This window comes from Aedes aegypti, chromosome 3 (genome assembly GCF_002204515.2).
Source record: "Aedes aegypti strain LVP_AGWG chromosome 3, AaegL5.0 Primary Assembly, whole genome shotgun sequence".
Classification (NCBI taxonomy): domain Eukaryota; kingdom Metazoa; phylum Arthropoda; class Insecta; order Diptera; family Culicidae; genus Aedes; species Aedes aegypti.
Window position 1 is genome coordinate 266,884,895 of NC_035109.1, and position 17,679 is coordinate 266,902,573.

Consider the following 17,679-nt stretch of genomic DNA (forward strand, 5'->3'; position numbering starts at 1 on the left):
ATAGCATGTTGTCTATTTTTATTGGTTTTACTTGAAAAACGATGTATAAACTTGAGACATGTTATTTTCTAAAAGCAGAAAGTTACAATAAAATAAAATAAACTAAGACCTAATTACTACCAAGTGGACGACCGTTTCTCAAATTATCGATATTAGCGATGCCTAGGGTATTGATCAATCTGAAACGAAACCAATAACTTTATAAGAAATCATATACCAAATTATTAATTTATCTTACAATCGCTTCACGTTGGGATAGTAGCATCCGATGTAGTAAATGAAGTTCATCGGACGAGTACCGGCCCAGCTGAGAGGGGTTTTATTAGCCAAGGAAATGGCATACAGTTCGGCGCACCGTTCACTGGTAAGGCGGCGATCATCGGCGTTGACTGGTTTGTTGAATTTCTTAAGAAATTAACAAATAATGCATTATTTACAGCAGAAAGTAAAATATTGTTGAGCTCAAAATACAATACCTCTCCAGGCGTATTGGTGAAACATTCCTGGAGAAAATTGGTAGCCGTTGGTCCAGGGCAGAAAATGGTCACATCGATGCCAAATGACTCATTCTGAAGAGTTTCAAAATATCCCTGAAAATAAAAAAATACTCAAAAATTTTAGGACTCTATTAGCAAAAAAAGCTCCCAGGTGCAGTGAATAAGATGGTTATAGGTTATTTATTTTAATAATACTCAGTTAGTATTGAAAAACTATTTCGGCTTCACTGAAATAAAAAGTGCCAACTGTGAAAATGCATATACAACACTAAGTTGATGAGCTGTCCCAATAGGTAAGTAATGCCAGAAAGAAGAAAAAGTAAGAAAAATATAGTGCATGACAAACAAAAACCTTAACAGGATGATTTTCCATAGCTCATTTTAAAATGATTATCACCTGGATGTTCTCACATTCAAAATTGTCGTTTTTCTTGTAGAAGTACCATATTACTTCTTCCCTCTCCTCCGTAAGCTGTTCTGCATTCCAGATTACGACTGTTAGTCGAACACACCATGTTCGGTTCAGCTACGATGCAGTCCGCTGAATTGGCCTATTCCCCGTAGTATTGACCCTCATTACCTACGCTACCAGCAGCATACAACTGTACATAAAAATGCAGCTTCCACCTTTCTATCATCTTACGTTCATCCGCTAAGATGCTCTCTTCCTTATTCCTGCTCAGATTTGAGCTCAGATTACGCTAGCACATACCCGATGTTGCTCTAGGTTGCGTCGATGGTGGCTGCTTTCACTCTGCTCTTCAGATTAGTGATTCCGCCGAGCATTATTTCTGAGAATTTCTACGATAACACTTGCAAAAAATCTGCATATAATCCTCAGCTATTCGTTTTCTATTTTACAAGAATATTGAAAATATCTTCAATTCCTTTCCAAGAAATCTTCCCGGAAATTCAACCTGATGTTTTTTTTTTGTGAATATTCCTCCTAGAGTTTATGGTTAACACACATCCTCTCCAGCTTATTACACCAAAGTTTGCCAAAAATGTGTTGCAGTTTTTCCCTTAGGCGCCGTCCATAAATTATGTAACGCTCTAGGGGAGAAGGGGAGTGTGCTCGAGTGTTATGATCCATATAAAATTTTGAAATTTTTCATACAAAAAGCGTTACGGACGGGGAGGGGGTCGAAAATTTTCCAATTTTAGCGTTACGTAAATGGACGCCGCCTTAGGTACATGCCCAATGATTTTTCCTTAGGAATTCTGCTATGAGGTTCTATTTCTGAATTCCTCAAATAATTTAAATTGAATTCCTCAAATAATTTAAATTCTTTAAGGTATGTCATTACCCAAGATGGCCTCTAATAACACTTATTATTACTATTACTCACAGAAATTCTTCACGCAGAAGAATTTCTTTGTATTGAGATTACTATCCAGTTAATTACTTTTACTTACGCACAAATAGTTGTTTCGAAGTAAAATTACTCTTACGACAACACTAAATTAATGTCAAATCAAACACACACACTTCATTCATTCAGCAATCCACTTGTACTTAGGGTATGTGTGCCAGTCATAGTGAGTCTAAGCACTATCACAGTAAAGAAGCGATAAATGTAATGCTTATTTTCCAGGATTCGTAGGAAAAATGGCATGCACATGACAATTAGATCAATATGTTATGGTATCCTGACCAAAAAAATAACAATTTAGCGAAATAACGTGTAAAAATACTCATAATTGAACACCTAATATTGTTCCTATAATAGTGGTACTGTTCCAATAATAGAGGAGACTGTTCCTATAATAGTGGCATTTTGACTTTCTCACTGAAATAATCTTCTATGTGCATAAAATGTTAATTTCTGCAATTTATAGGGTATCGTATCCTATTCTAGACACTTTTGATTCACTTCGACAGGTGGGGTTTTAAATGCTACTTAGCTTATATTTGGAAACAATATGAGTTTGGCCGGGGAAAACCGTATACCAAAGTAAATCATCGAAGTGCCAATGAAGTTATTTAACTTACTTTTACCCTTAGCCCAATAAGTTTAAGCAAACCTCTCATAACGAAAGAAAAAAAGCTATCGAATGGTAGTATTTTCATAACCCTATACAAAACTAATTGTTAACCATTGTAGTTGAGCATCACCCGACATCAGTTTACTGCAACAACAATACATTTTTCATTTTATATATAGTTTATTTTTTCTCTCGAGCATTACGTTACATAACGTGATGTAAGTTATAAAAAGTTATATTGTTGATATCATCAGTAAACACTTCGCTATATCGCTTCAAATTTAAGCCTTCAAGTTGTGCACTTGGATAGCTTCAATGCTTGAAGGAGCTCAAGTTTTTCTTTCTTCATTCCATCAGCCCTTAATTGCTTGAATTTTCGATTCAGTTCACGTTCCTTCTTTCGCTGTAATACTTCTTGACGTTTCAGTTCACGAAGCTCCGCATTTTGCTTTTTGATTGCTTCTCTTTCCACACGTTTACTAGCTTTTACCGCTTCATCATTTTCTTTTTCCTTCTCTCTCTGCTTAACTTTCTGCTTCTTTTCTTTAATTGCATTTTCCTTTTCTTGTTCCAAACGGTAGATTTCATTTAACCGCTCCTCGGCTGTCAAAATCGGGAAAAACTTTCGAGCATAATTTCGATGTTGCTTACTTCGCTTCGGTGTTGGTGGCGTCTGTAAAATTTCATCGATACTATCGATCTTCCTCTTACAGTCTCGCTGAACATTAGTACAATCCGCCAAAGCTCCTGAAAGTTCCATCGTGTGCATACTGTCCAAAGTCAAGCTTAGGTCATCCTCTGCTACATCGATATTGCTTGCATCATCTTCCAGAGCCCCTTCATCTGGTAGTATTTCAGCGTTTGCACTTTGGTCTGTTTCGCAAGTAGGGCTCGAACAGTCCAGCGCCTTATCACTTTCAGGTAGAAGTGTCAAATGCGGTGCTAGCAGTTTTTCATACAGGGATTGAATAACTTTTTCTTCTTCAGTTAGGCCTTGTTGTGTCCAGAATTTATTTAAACGTTCAGCTCCAATGCAACCAAATGCTTGCTTCACAGTTTCGATCGGAATCAAAACGTATTCTTGTGAAATATTTGCATTCCGGTCCTCGAGAATTGTTGACTGTTCAAAGGGAGTCGTCACAGCTGTGTCCTTCATGTCATAGGAATGTGATGGTAGTTCATTTACGGACTGTTGTGTGCCTCGCGCCAAGCATTTGGTAAAGTCGATATTCTGGGCATCGAAAGCAAACAATTCACAAGCACGAAAGCCATTGATTATGCTGGACTGCTTAATCCCAGCATCAATGGCTTTTTGAAGAACAATCGGAAAGCACTTCAACGACAATAGTTCTCCCCCGTTATCAACTCGCCAATCACAGACAGCCGTATTCCAGGCGTTTTTAAGCGGTTTGAATATAGCTACGTCAGCTGGCTGTGTAATCCGGGTTGTATTCGGATACAGTGCAACCAAAACGATTCCCAGATCTGAACACAAATCTGCAACTTCAACAGCCGTGTGTCAGGACCCAAGTAACCACGAAGCTATATATGAATACTTTATGTTTGCTCTATAGTATGCTATCAGATTTTGTTTTAAAGTGACATAACCTTTAAGAGCTTTATAAAGCATAATTAAAGTGGGAAAGGGCCCCACAACAACCAAATTAATGCAAAACTTGGTAAAGCAGTTTTAATGCACAAGCCCTACTAAAGCATTTATGTTTGTATATTTAGGGTTCATGATGTATATTAGCTTAAAATAATGTATGTTTAGGGCTTGCGTTAAAAATAAACAAAACAATGAATCCATTGGCTACCTTCCAATGGTTATCTTTACCAACTGAATGATTTTATTTTGTTGGAATCAGGATTCGAACCCACAACTAGGATGATGGTGTGCTGGATGCCTGGCGCGTTGGTGTCCTGTGCTAAAGCTGCTGATATAATAAGGTAGGATAAAAGTTCCTTATAAACGAAGCCACTGTGTGTGTTAACATTACTATTCGCCCAGTTATTACGAATAGAAAGAATTCTCTTCAGCGATTGATTTCCTTTCCTCACCAAATGTAACATCAATAGAAATAATTTGATCACCATTCTTTCTCGTAGAGGAAATAACAGAACGTAACCACAAAACAAAGCCCTAGCGCATTAAACAGGTTTCGGGGGGAGAGAAATTGATCGACATTTCCTCTCACTCCTTATGAATAAATGAGTCTCATAGATAAAATACAACAATTCTGAATGAATACATATATCCTTAGATCATGAAATGGGGGTTCGAGATGAAAGAAAGTCATTTCATTATTCTTCCATATCCCACAAAACGCAATGAGCGAGTGCGAACGTGCTCGATCGTCTTACTTATTTATTACAGATTCGAGTGCGTTTAATGAGGTTATGTAATCTTGTATGACAGCATAACTGTATATTCACTCTAAACGCTTAGCATAATGCTATATTAAAATAATGCTACAAAGCATTTACAATGTTAATCAAATGCATCATTGCTTGACAGTTATTGAATAAATGCATGATAACATTATTAATGCAAAAAATGTTGACTTTCGACCAAATTAATGCAATGGTATAATGCTTGTGGTTACTTGGGGAGTGTCCGTCAATGAAGTAGAGAACCGGAAACTTTACTTTCTTTTTGAGCAGAAACGGGTAAAATATTTTCCTAATGTATAGCATGAAGTTTTCCACATTCATCCAACCATTAGGACTTTTGCCGATTCCCCATTCTCCTGGAAATTGCTGGAGTACATCCGGCCGGATCCTTTGAACCTGCAAAATCACACCCGGGGAACTACACTGCCATCAGCTCCAAAGCTGAACATAACAGTTACGTTTACGTGTCCATCAGCATGTTGAACCTCATACACATTTTTGTTCCCCGGCGTTGCCAACACTGCCTTCGTAGTGGGATGGAGGAAAAAAGATGTTTCGTCTCCGTTGAAAATTCTCTGCGGGTCTTCTAGTGCATCCGATATCCCTTCGCTCACCAAATACTCCTACACGCTTGCAAACCATCCTCGTATATCCGATTCCGACACCTTTGAGCTTGCGGCAGTAACTTGTTCGGGAGTTCTCAAAGTAATGTCATCATGCCGGGCCAAAAATCCTGAGAACCATTTTCTTCCTGCAAGTTTTAAATGCTTCAGGTGTGCTATTTATTTTAAAATGATAAATTATTTACCTGGAGTATTATTATTGGAGGGATTAGGTCTGCCGCTGGAGTCCAAAAATTGTTTCACCTTGAATGCAAGTGTTTTCTTGACAACAGGAAATCCCTTGCGTTCCATGTTTTTCAACCAGGCCACGATTTTTGTTTCCTCTTCTGGCAGGAGGATTGTAGGGGGACCTTTGGTGGTTTTATTACGCCATTTGTCACTCAAACGGAAACGTATTGTTGACTCGGGAATTCCATGGGATTTGCAGGCAGAGTAAATAGTTTTTTCCTTATTTATGATGCATTCAATGCACTTTTTGATGGCATCTTCATCGTAAAAATGCGGTACACGGCGTCGATTTTTCTTCCGTTGATCTATTCTGAAAGTTATCAAACTAATTTACCTTGATTAAAACACGATTTAATCATATTTTCCTTACTTTTTAAGCCGGAGAAATCGAAACGGGAACCATCAACATAGAAAAATACTAAGCGGCACCTGTGGAACCTGCACTCACTGCGGTTTGTTTACATGTGTCAAAAAGTGATTCTAACCTAAAATCTATCGCTATTGCAATACCACTATTATAAGAACAGCGGTACCGTTTTGATTCATATTACGGACAGCTTCAAATTCCGGACACTCTACTTTGTATGGGAAAAATTTCACGCGAAATGTTTCAATTTTTGCTGTTCAAAAGTTCTCAATTTCAAGGCCCGTTTTAGTAAACTTTTTCCATAAATATCGTTGAAAATTTATAATGCCCAACTACCTTAGATGTCTCTTTGGTGGTTTAACGATTTCGATTGATGATTTGACTGTTCCATTAATGATTATAATGAGCTGTCCGGAATTCGATTCAAAGCGTCCGGAATATGAGGCAAAAGTGAGGAAGCGTCCGGAATAAGAATCATGAAAAGGCCACACGTTTTGATTTATTTAAAATTATTGATGTTCCGGAAGCGTATTCTTCACCCACTGTTCGAAAGTAACGGGCTTCCGACGCTCGATAGCGCTAAGGAATCATACAGAATGATTTATTTTGTATGCTTTATGCTGGGTTATATTTCCCTGAGTCCTTAAGTGTCCGTAATATGAATCAAAACGGTATATTAGTGGTTCCTATAGTGGAGTTTACGTTTTTTATATTAAATGTTTTTATTTTATCCATTATTGTTATTGAATGAAGTGCAAATAATTATGAACGTCTAGCAGACATTCATTTTTTCTTACAAATCAATGTGTTAATTAGCAAAAATGCGTCCAAATAAATTAGCTTAAAATGTATTATAATTTCGTTTGTGAAATATTTTGGATGTACCATTTATACAAGGGGTATTTCTAAAGGTCACTAAAAATAATAAATAATTAGTAATAATCATACAACGATAAAATACAGAAGAAAACGATGTAGTGCCACTATTACTGGTACACCCACTATTACTGGTACATCCACCCTATATCAATTATAATTACCAGAACATTCACATCCCTAGACATCAAGTCACGCTCATAAATCTACATACTTTTAACTTACAAGGAATAGTGTAGGTGCTAAGATGACCATCTTTTACGTAGGAGACCCCTATCAAGTTTGCCGATTCACACTTTGTTTTGATTTTTGCAATGGTTTTTTTAGATCGATGAAGCAACAGCGAATCTTTTCAGATATGTTGATAAAGCAGAACAAAATGCTGCACAGTACCAAAAAATAATGTGATTTACGTCTTTTGGGATGCACATAAAAGGAGCGAGCCGAATGACGTAAATTTGTGTCAAATTTCAAATACGTTAGTGTCTGATTCGGGAAATGTCGACCTCAGTTCCATCGTTTTCGTGTCCTTTAACATGTAAAATTACATTTTTTGTTCAATACATCTTCAAGGACACGTTTTTGTGTCGTTCCCTCACTTACATCATGTGTCATTCAGTCATAACCAGAATTACGTCCAGAGTAATTTTCATTATTTTTAAGAGTGTGAGTCAACATTGCAAAATATTGTGAACTCAATTAAATTTACTTTGAATCAACTTATAGTTGATTAACTATACAAATATAGTTGAATTTTAACGTTTGTAAATTTAATAAAAAAAAAGATGTCATATGGTATAGTTATTTTTAACAATATACTGTCAAATCAACTAACAGGCTGACTTGGTAGTGTCATTCTAAAAACACACCAAGCCGTTCCCATAGGGGACGTTAGCCACAAGAAAGGACGTTTCAAGTAATACTGTTTCATATGGTATGCCCCTGAGAGAGACTCGCGAAGTGGAAAAATATCAACGTCATATGCAGCCCAGATTCCGCTGTCACGAAACGTCAAATGCAGCCCGTCGTTTTGTGGCTGAAAAAGTGAAAAGTATTGTATTCGAAATAAACTCTTTTTAAAGATCTCAGTCAGCGCTCGGCTTTTGCTTCCAAAGATGCTGATAAACCAAAACAAAAGGCTAGTTATTGTCAATGCCTGCTACGTTTGCTGCCATGAAATTTCACTCTAAAGCCTATTTATGCTTCGGTGTGATGCAAACGCAATATTTTTTATTGCTTAGATGTCCATGTGAAAGTTTGAACGGCTTGCGCATGATTGATGTAAACAAAGTGTAATAAGAAAAAACTCAGCAATCACAGAAAAAAAAAGACCGTCTTCGCGAGTCTCGTCTCAGGTATGCCCTCTTCAACATCTAATCCAATTTCTCTCTCCCTTCCCTTGTGGTACCTATCCATCTAGTATTCATTGCTTTCTTCTCCATGCTCCCTCTTACTTCCTGTAGGTATCTTGATGTAAATAATAAAGGAAATTTCTGACATAATATGTTCATAGCAATCATAGAACTATTTATGGTAGATTTCCTTATGGAAATATCTTAAATTTACTCTTCACCAAATTGTAGAAGAGCTTCTGGTGAATCTTCCAATAATGTGAGGATTCATTTTTGTAAGAATAGCTGAACAAACATTGGAGGGAAGTCTTTCCTGAGAGAGAGACTATATAAAATGTGAAAGTTTCCGGAAATATTATAAATAAGTGGCTTTCAGGGCTATTTGGCCGAACGCCATTTCACCGATCGCAATTTGGCCGAATGCCGTTTGGCCGAAATAATAAAATAAAAAAATAAACTAAAGTATGCATGCTACGAATAAGTTCCTATGCTACAATGCTATCCCCCGAGCAGAAGCGAAGTGCTTACCATCAAAACGTAATTTTGATTTGATTGACATCTATACATATAAAAATGGAATGATGTTTGTATGTCACGAAATGGCTTGATAAGGGGTCAACGGATTTGCAGAATTCTTTCACTATTGTATTCATCTAGGGTTGGAAGAAAAAGTTAAGAAAAGTCTCCGGAAATGTTTGAAAAACGGAAGAAAACGTATATGTCAATTCGTATAGGGCTCTGCACAAAAATCTACCTCTCTCTTTCACTCTACCTTGAAATTTGTAAACAACAAGGCCAGTAAACGTCAAAATCCCATACAAAATCAAAACAATGCAGAGGCTTATGGGGAGTGCATGTCATTTTTAACAGCCTACTTGATGGCAAGACGAAGTTTGCCGGGACCACTAGTAAAAGATAATTAAGCTAAAGGGTTCCGGGTCATTTGGCCGAACGCCATTTGGCCGAATGCCGTTTGGCCGAACGCCATTTGTCCGAAAGGGTCATTTGGCCGAATGCCATTTGGCCGAATGCCATTTGGCCGAATGCCGTTTGGCCGAAATTGAAAATAATTGACGATAGATAATAGTTAACATGAATTTTCAATGAATTTCAAAGAACAATTTATTCTTATAGAAGGATAAATCAGCTCTTTAGTATTAGTTCAAGAAATAGTCAATGCTGAAAGAAGAACATCAAAAATGAAAACAATTATTAACTTCTCTGCTAGCGGTAATAGTAGCCAGCAGAGGTTTTCGCATTGCGTTTGTTTTCAGCTTTTGACAGCAACTAAAAGACAGTTTAAGACTTTTTCGTCCTTCTGTAGCATCGGTTCGCTTCAATGCTTCGAATCGTATTTAGCGATTTTATTCATAGTTCTAGCAAACACGAATTTTGGCTTCTTCTTTTCTCGACGGAGAAACAGTGAGCCTATTATTTGACGTTCACTGAATCGTACGATTTATTGATATACGAAAGCAACGGTGCAGAGTTGATCTTGGAAGAGAATGAAATCTTTCCTTAGTTAACCCTTGCGCTAAAAAATATGTTTTTAATTAGACTCTTTATGAGCGTATTAGAAGCCATAATTCCAATAAACTATGAAATATATTCAAATATGAAAGAACAGCCTATGATCAAAAGAAGGAAAAATCTCTTATAAAAACTAAAGCAAGTGTAATGCAAATAATTATTATATCAGTATAACTACAAAGAACTGTCAATAATTTGAAGATGGTAAAATTCCCAATAAAAAAAATAAGGTTTATTATTGCCAACAATTATGGAACCAGTACAAATCGAAAGAATAGCCTATGATTAGAAGAAGAAACAAATTCTGATGAAAATCAATCAGGAGTAAACCTAGCACACCGATGATAATCCGGAAACAAACCAACACATCAGCTTAGAGTCTTGACACAAGTTCAAAACTTCGTCCTGAATTAACGGATCGTTTCAATTATTCTCTTGGAGCACTAATATAGCGACAAATATGACGTTCGGCCACATTATCAAAATCAACAAATGAATCACCTGATTAGTTATGACTCCTACTTATCAGTGTTGAAGCAATTTTTTTTTTCGTGGTTCGGCCAAACGGCATTCGGCCAAATGACCCGTTCGGCCAAATGGCATTCGGCCAAATGGCGTTCGGCCAAACGGCATTCGGCCAAATGGCCGGACACCAAGCTAAAGATAATATCAACATTTTATTACTGGAACTTCTGAGCCATAACAAAATTGGTTATTTGCAGATCTAATAAATAGCTCGCAGTTATTGGTTAGATCTTACAAAACTATATCATGGCCAGCAACAGGCTTTTTATTGAATAAAAGGCAAAATTTTGAATAAAAACGTTTTTATACAATATGTTTAAAGAATACTTTTGATTAACGTGTTAATAGCTTCAATGCCAATAATTATGAGAGAAGTACTGCCGTGAATCGCAAATCAGTCCCATCTGCATTTTCGTCAAAATTGAGTTGAGTTCAGTTTTCAACATATCTTTCAATGCTCTTTCAGCTGCTCTAATAAGATAATTTGTTTTGTTCTGAAAAATTAAGAACAAATAGCAAGTCAAATTGTCCCATAATGAAAAGTAACCGCATGTCAGTCCCACTACAGATTTCCGCACAGTGTAACACAAAAATGAACCGAGTTTTGATCATCTTTATATTTTTACTCAGAAAGATATTGTATGTAGCAAAAAGCAAATTGTGAAAGTTTCATTAAGATTTGAACATGTTCCAGCCCTTTGAATATTCGTATGGAAAACGAGTTTGAAAATTTCACAGCCCATTTTCTCAATGCCTACTTTTTACAGATGGGACTGACTTGCGATTCACGGCAGAGTATGTTTTGAAAGAACAGACTATGAACAAATAGTCGTTATATCAGTATAAATACAAACAGTTGCGAATGACCTAGAGTAGGTGGTATTACCTATAAAAATATGAGCAAATTGTTGCAAATATTAATAAAAAAAAACCATAAACCACACCAGCTTTCAGCCAAGAGTCTTGACACGATGTACGAAATTCACAATTTCGTCCCAAATAACAAGTTGATTTTACCTCTCTCTTGGTACTCTACATACTAACAAACATGACGTCCGAAAACACCATAAAAATGTGAATAGTTGATCAGTCATTGGGCCATATTTGAATCTTACTCATCAGCATAATAGCAAGCTGATTAATTTTTAGTAAGCTATTCGGCTAAACGGCATTTGGCCAAACGACATTCGATCAAATGGCCGGACACCAATTGAGTGTGCCTCTGAATGACCTTCTGAAGGAAAAAAGTCCCTAATCTTGTGTCACAATTAAACGGATTGATCAATTCTGCGAATTTGTATAAAATCTTAAGAATTTTTTGATTCCAGGAAAAATCTTTACAATTATTCTTCTTAACTCTTTTTTATCTATTCGAACCCTCTGAACAGAATCTCAATAAGGAGAATCTAAAAGTAGATTGACTATTGTACCTTTTAATTCCGCACTAATTGCATTATCTTTTGGCAGGCACGCGTATTTTGACTACCGCTTGAAGCCTTCTTCAGAGTCAGTTGTAACTTGAACCACTAAGTAAGTAACTGTAACACTGAAGAAGGCTGCAAGTAGTAGTCGAAATACGCGTGTCTGCCAAAAGATAATGCAATTAGCGCGGAATTAAAAGGTACAATAGCCAAGCATGGGAAACATTCACTCGATTATTGCGTTTCTCTCACTCACTTCCACATGCAGTCAAGAGCGAGGTTGCCGTTTCTCCAATCAAGCTGAGTGTTTCAACTTCCAATGCGCTTTTTTCTTGTTCGCCGAGCGACAAGTTAGACAAAAACGGCAACAGAATGATTCACTACCGATTCCGTGTGCCGAAGGCATCCGATTGCTGTAGCGAATGATTCTTTGCATTCCGATTCCGCACGTTTGGCATTCGTGTTTGAGAGCTGATGAGCGTTCACTGACTGGGAATACACGCGGCGAAATGTTTCAGTGAACGCAAAATTCGTACATTCTGCAGAAAGCATTCAGTGATAGAATGGCGGACGCGTTCTTTCGTGTCTTCCATTTAAGAACGGACTGGTTCTCTCTCCGCTTCGTAAATCTTTTGATTTTCGGTTTATCTCAATTGTTTGTGATCCGTTGGGATTGCGCTCACCCTCGTAGCCTTCGACAGTCACTGAGCGTTCGGTGGCAGCAGATACTTTGCAGATATTTTATCGGTAGCGTTCGGGTGAGTGAGTGATTTTTCCCATGCTTGACAATAGTCAATCTACTTTTAGATTCTCTTAATTTTTTTAACGAAGATAACTAGCGCACTTTCTGATGATAATCAAGAAGAAAAACCTGAAGTATTTGTTTCTGTCAAATACCGGGAGATGTCATTCCCAAGAGAACCATAATATACGTATAACGAAATCACCTTTGCGTTGTGCGATACTTATGTCAGTGCAAAGATTTCGTATAAAATACAGTCGACTCTCCACATCTCGATATCGAAGGGACCATCGAGATAGGGAGAGATCGAGACATAGAACAAATGTTTAATGAAAACTAGATTGAAAATCACTCTGTTGTAAAATCACATGTCTGTCGCATGTGTTGTACGCCGGGGTTTGAACTCTGAGAAAATCGAAAGAATCTCTTACGTATCGCTCTCTGCAACTATCAATAAATGCAACACATTTTGAGAGACTATTTATCGTATTTATCGCTACAACTTTGACCAGATAGCAGTGCATGATAAAACCCCTATAAATAAGCTCCAAACCTGGGGGACACTATTGCTATCAAAAGTTTGGGGACTGTTTATTGTGCCAATAACATAAAACACCTTCTCCCAACGGTAAACGAGCGAGAAAAATGGATTTTATGATCGCTCTCTCTTTGGGGCTCTCGTTCACCGCTCCCTTTTTATCAGACTTGTTACAACTTGCGATACATTTTCGATCATGGACCACAACAAATGGGATGTTTTTCTTCGCTTGCTTTTATCGTGCTTCAAAATCAAATGAGAGCGAATTCTGCAATGCTAGGTTGTACGATCATTTTCTTACTCATGTTTCGTACTTTTTGTCCCTGAAACTCCCTTGTCTATACTGAGAGCGCTGAGAGCACGGCTCAGCAGCAAACTTTGCTTGTATGTGCAAAGTGGCGCGCAAAGCAAGGCACGAGTCAAGCGTTATAACAAAGCCGAGATACAAACCAGAGAGAATAGAAGAGGAAAATCAGCTCTTGTTTTTGTACGGGCTCTTTTTTATCTGATCCGTTGTGTGACTGCTGATCACGGATCACTCGTTTAATGGATCATTAAAAACACCAAAACGGCCACTATGCAGGGCTGGACCATGCGCAACCAATTTCTGGAGTCCCGGAAAATGGACAATATGGACAATTCAATGAAACTTCTCGGCGTTATGCCCCAAAACCAAACACCGTAATCTTAACATCTGAACAGTTCGGTGATATAAAACCGTAATTTCGTCGGAATTGTACGTGAAAATTTACCATACTCCGTTTATTTATTTCACCGAACTGTTCAGCTGTTGAAATTTCACAGGAATCCGTAAAATAATTTAAGTGTGTATATCGAGGGGCAGGTACAATGATACTATATGCCCAGGGAAGTCAAGAAAATGTAGCCGCGACCTCTAACCACTCGTCTAAGGAAGGCCCCCATATACTTTCTGACTAGTAACTTTTCTAGTTCAATTATAACTAGATGAATGACTACTTTGGTTCTTCTTCAACACCGAAATAACCCAGGAATGACCACCGGAGATACCCGTAGTGTGTGACATTTTAGTTTTTGTACCAAAACTAGACATGCGACGACTCAATCCTCATGGTTTTGAACTGTAACTTTTCTAGTTAAATTACAGATGAATGATTCGTTTTGACCACCGAAATAACCCAGGAATGACTATCAGAAATAATGTTGTTTTTGTACCAAAAGTAGACACGCAATGATTCAAACTTCACGATTTTTAACACGTGTGACAATTCTAGCACAGACAAACAGACGTCACATTCTCATGATTGTCGACCGACCACGTTTTTAACGGTCGATTAAAAAATATGGTAGGTGGCATACCCGCCACCCGCAGCGCTCGCATCGTTTTTGTTCGCGTTTGACGTTTACACACTACCGCTATCTGTTGGCCTGTCGGCCAAACACACCGATTTTAGCATTAGGCGAACATATCTCCGTGGCTACGATTTTTATCGAGATTTGTTCTAAGTGTTACGTCTGCTTGTCTGTGCTAAGGACCGTTTTGGTTCTTTTTGACCGCCTAAATAATCCAGGAGAGAATACGGCAGAAACCCGTATTGCGGGATATTTCAGTTTTTGTACCAAAACGGGGCATGCGGCGGTTTAAACTTCATAATTATGAGTATCTGTAAGTTGTCTAGTTCAATTATAGATAAGTGTCCACTTTAGTTCTTTTTGGCTATCGAAATGAGCTAGCAAAGACCACCGGAGATACTAGTATTGTGGTACATTCCAGTTTTTATACCAAACCTAGGCATTCGACGGCTAAATTTTATTGGTTTTTTGAGCATGTTATCCATCTCATACAATAATGTGTGAATGACCACTCTGGTTCTTTGTGGCCATCATCACCGGAAACCCCGTATAGTGGGACAGATTAGTATATGTACCAAAATTAGGCAATCGACGACTAAATTTTACCAGTTTTCTACGAAGTATACCCGAGGAGGAAATAATAACTCACAATAACTTATGCATACCATTTTTTGGTATCATACTATATTTAGGTATTATTCAGTTGTCAATACCTCATTTTGGTATTATAACGGTATTTGAAAAACAATTTAAAATACTTCATTTTGGTATTCGATAGCTATTGAGGACTGCTGGAGGTATTGGAAAAATTCACATTTAAGTAAGTATTGGAAATTATCTGGTATGGAATACCTGAATTTTGTATTTAGTAGTTATTTTCTTCTGCTCGGGTACCGTAACTACGCTAACGCTAAAGCTAAATACTGAGACAATCCTAAAAACTAAAATGTTTCTCTGTTGATCATTCCTGGGTTATTTCAGTGGGCGTAAAGCACCAGACTGGTAATTCGTATTCGTATTGTGATGAAAAAACAGAAAGATTGAGCCGTTGAATTCTGGTAAAAAGAAAACTAAAATGTTCCATAAAACGGGTATCTCCGGTGGTCATTCCTGGGCTATTTCGGTATTCAAGATGAACCAAAGCGGTGCATTAGAAGTGTCAAAGGTATTCAAAATCATGAAGTTGGAACCGTCGCATACCTAGGATTGGTGCTAAAACTTAGTAATCCTATAATACGGGTTTCCCGTTGGCCATTCCAGTGCTCCAAAAGGACAAGAATAACCTTTTGACCAAAGACAAAGGAATAAATCCGAAAAATTTCATCGAATTGTCTAGCTTGGCCACCTTCCGGGACACCAGGAACCGGTTCTGCATGCGATACTGGACCGAAATTTTCAGCAGTTTAAATTTTCAGGCCGAAAACTACCCTAAGCCACAATTTGTTAGGGGAAGGGGTGGTAAAATGAACACCATAAGGATATCATCTTGTTTCTGATAGAAAAACGAGGAATTTGTGCAGTTGTATCGCACAACATAAAAAATAAGGATGTTTTCTATAGCAGCAACACGAATTCAGACTGAAATAGCTAAATTTTCACATATTTTTATCGCTAGCATAAAACGATGCAAATGTTCATTTTACCTGCAGTATGTGGATAAAATGAACAGCTGTAAAAATTTTTTTTTTTAAATGGTGAAATGAACATCATTGAAAAAAACGTGTGTAACACAAATATTTTTGAAAATTTTCATTGCATTTCCGAAAATTTATCTATTAATGATTGTAACCCATTCAAAAACAAATCTTAAGGTATCAGAGTTGACTTCATATCATAACGATATTCACCTCACTGAATATCCTCAAGACTCCCGAGCTCAAAGTTACGTCCACCTCCCCTACTTGTTATGAAATGAAACATTCGATATATTTGATACATAACACAAAATCAACCCAAATCATCATACAAGCAAAATCAAACTTGCACTTTTGTCGCGAATTCTTAGGTCAGCTGATGGACACCCGATGGAAATATCCCGTAGCTGGCAAAACATCTTACCTGTTTATTTTGACGACAAACAGTCAGTTGTTGAGCGAACAGGTTTTCAAATTTATTAGCCCGCCTTTCAGCTCCTGCATACTTACGTGTAACGCATGCTTGGCCGCCGTGTAGGTTGCCGAGTTGGGGAACGCGACCAGTCCCGTGATACTGCTTGTCACGGCAATGTGACCCTGCACTCCATTTCTCACGAAGTAATTCAACGCCATCCGGGACAGGTTGACAACGGCAAAAACGTCCAGCTCGAACAGTTCCCGATCGACTTTCAGCTGAATGGTGTTCCATTCCGCGCGCTGAGACCGTCCAGCATTGTTCACCAGAATGTCCAGCGTTTTGAAGTGATCGATAACCGAATCGAAGTATTTCTGATGGTTGTCGATCTCGAGCATATCCATCTGCATCACGAAAATGTCGTTACTGTGCAGGTATCCTCGCGAAGCCTGCAAACAGTCCTGTTTGACTTTCATCAACTCCGACAGTTTGCGAGATGAGAGACAAAGCCGCACGCCATGTTTCGCCAAATTAATCGACAAATCACGGCCGATGCCACTGGATGCTCCAGTAATCCATACTACCTTTCCTCGCAGGGATTCTGGTGGCAAGAATTGCGTGTTAAGTAAAGACCAAGTAACTGAGCTGTAGATTCTTTGCTAATTACCAACAGGTTTGCCAAATTTGGACAACACATATAACTCCAGATCACAGTCCAAAAAATAGAACACGAATAACTGTATTACATAATAGATAACAACACATAATCCAATCAACGAAAATAGAAACATTTTGTCCCGATCGAGAAGCAATAAAAGCCCGATTAGACACAGTCGCACAGTTATCTGCAACCGCCAACGTTCTGTAGCAAACTGAGGGATTCAAAACGTTCAGTTTTCAGCATTGACCGGGATAAGCAATGCGTAAATATGTGTTATATTCAATCGTCGAATGGGAAAACAACAAACTTGTTCGGGGACAGAACGATTGACTACAGAAGTTCTGCTTTCTTCAGTCTTACTTGTTCTGATAGGATTGCTACAGTGACGATTCGTCTTTATGGCCCCGTGGAACCTGTTGAGCAAGAAGATTGTTTTAATGTTAAACACATAAACGGCAGTAATATAATGACAAAGAATCAGAAATTCATGTTATTCTAAATAGAGATGTAAGATATTTGAAATCAGTTGCATTTAGAGATTTTCTCAAAATCTTCCAC

At 37.8% G+C, this 17,679-nt stretch overlaps 1 protein-coding gene across 1 annotated transcript; it reads right to left on the reverse strand.

Annotated features, from left to right (window-relative positions):
• Nucleotide 1: 1 nt before the first annotated feature.
• LOC5579661 (dehydrogenase/reductase SDR family member 7) lies at nt 2-17,473 on the reverse strand. The gene is made up of 5 exons (XM_001648085.2): nt 17,128-17,473; nt 16,556-17,061; nt 477-590; nt 239-405; nt 2-179 (listed from the first exon to the last, which is right to left on the reverse strand). Exons 1-5 carry the CDS (start codon nt 17,249-17,251, stop codon nt 110-112), a joined length of 981 nt encoding a protein of 326 aa, XP_001648135.2. The 5' UTR covers nt 17,252-17,473; the 3' UTR covers nt 2-109.
• Nucleotides 17,474-17,679: the final 206 nt, after the last annotated feature.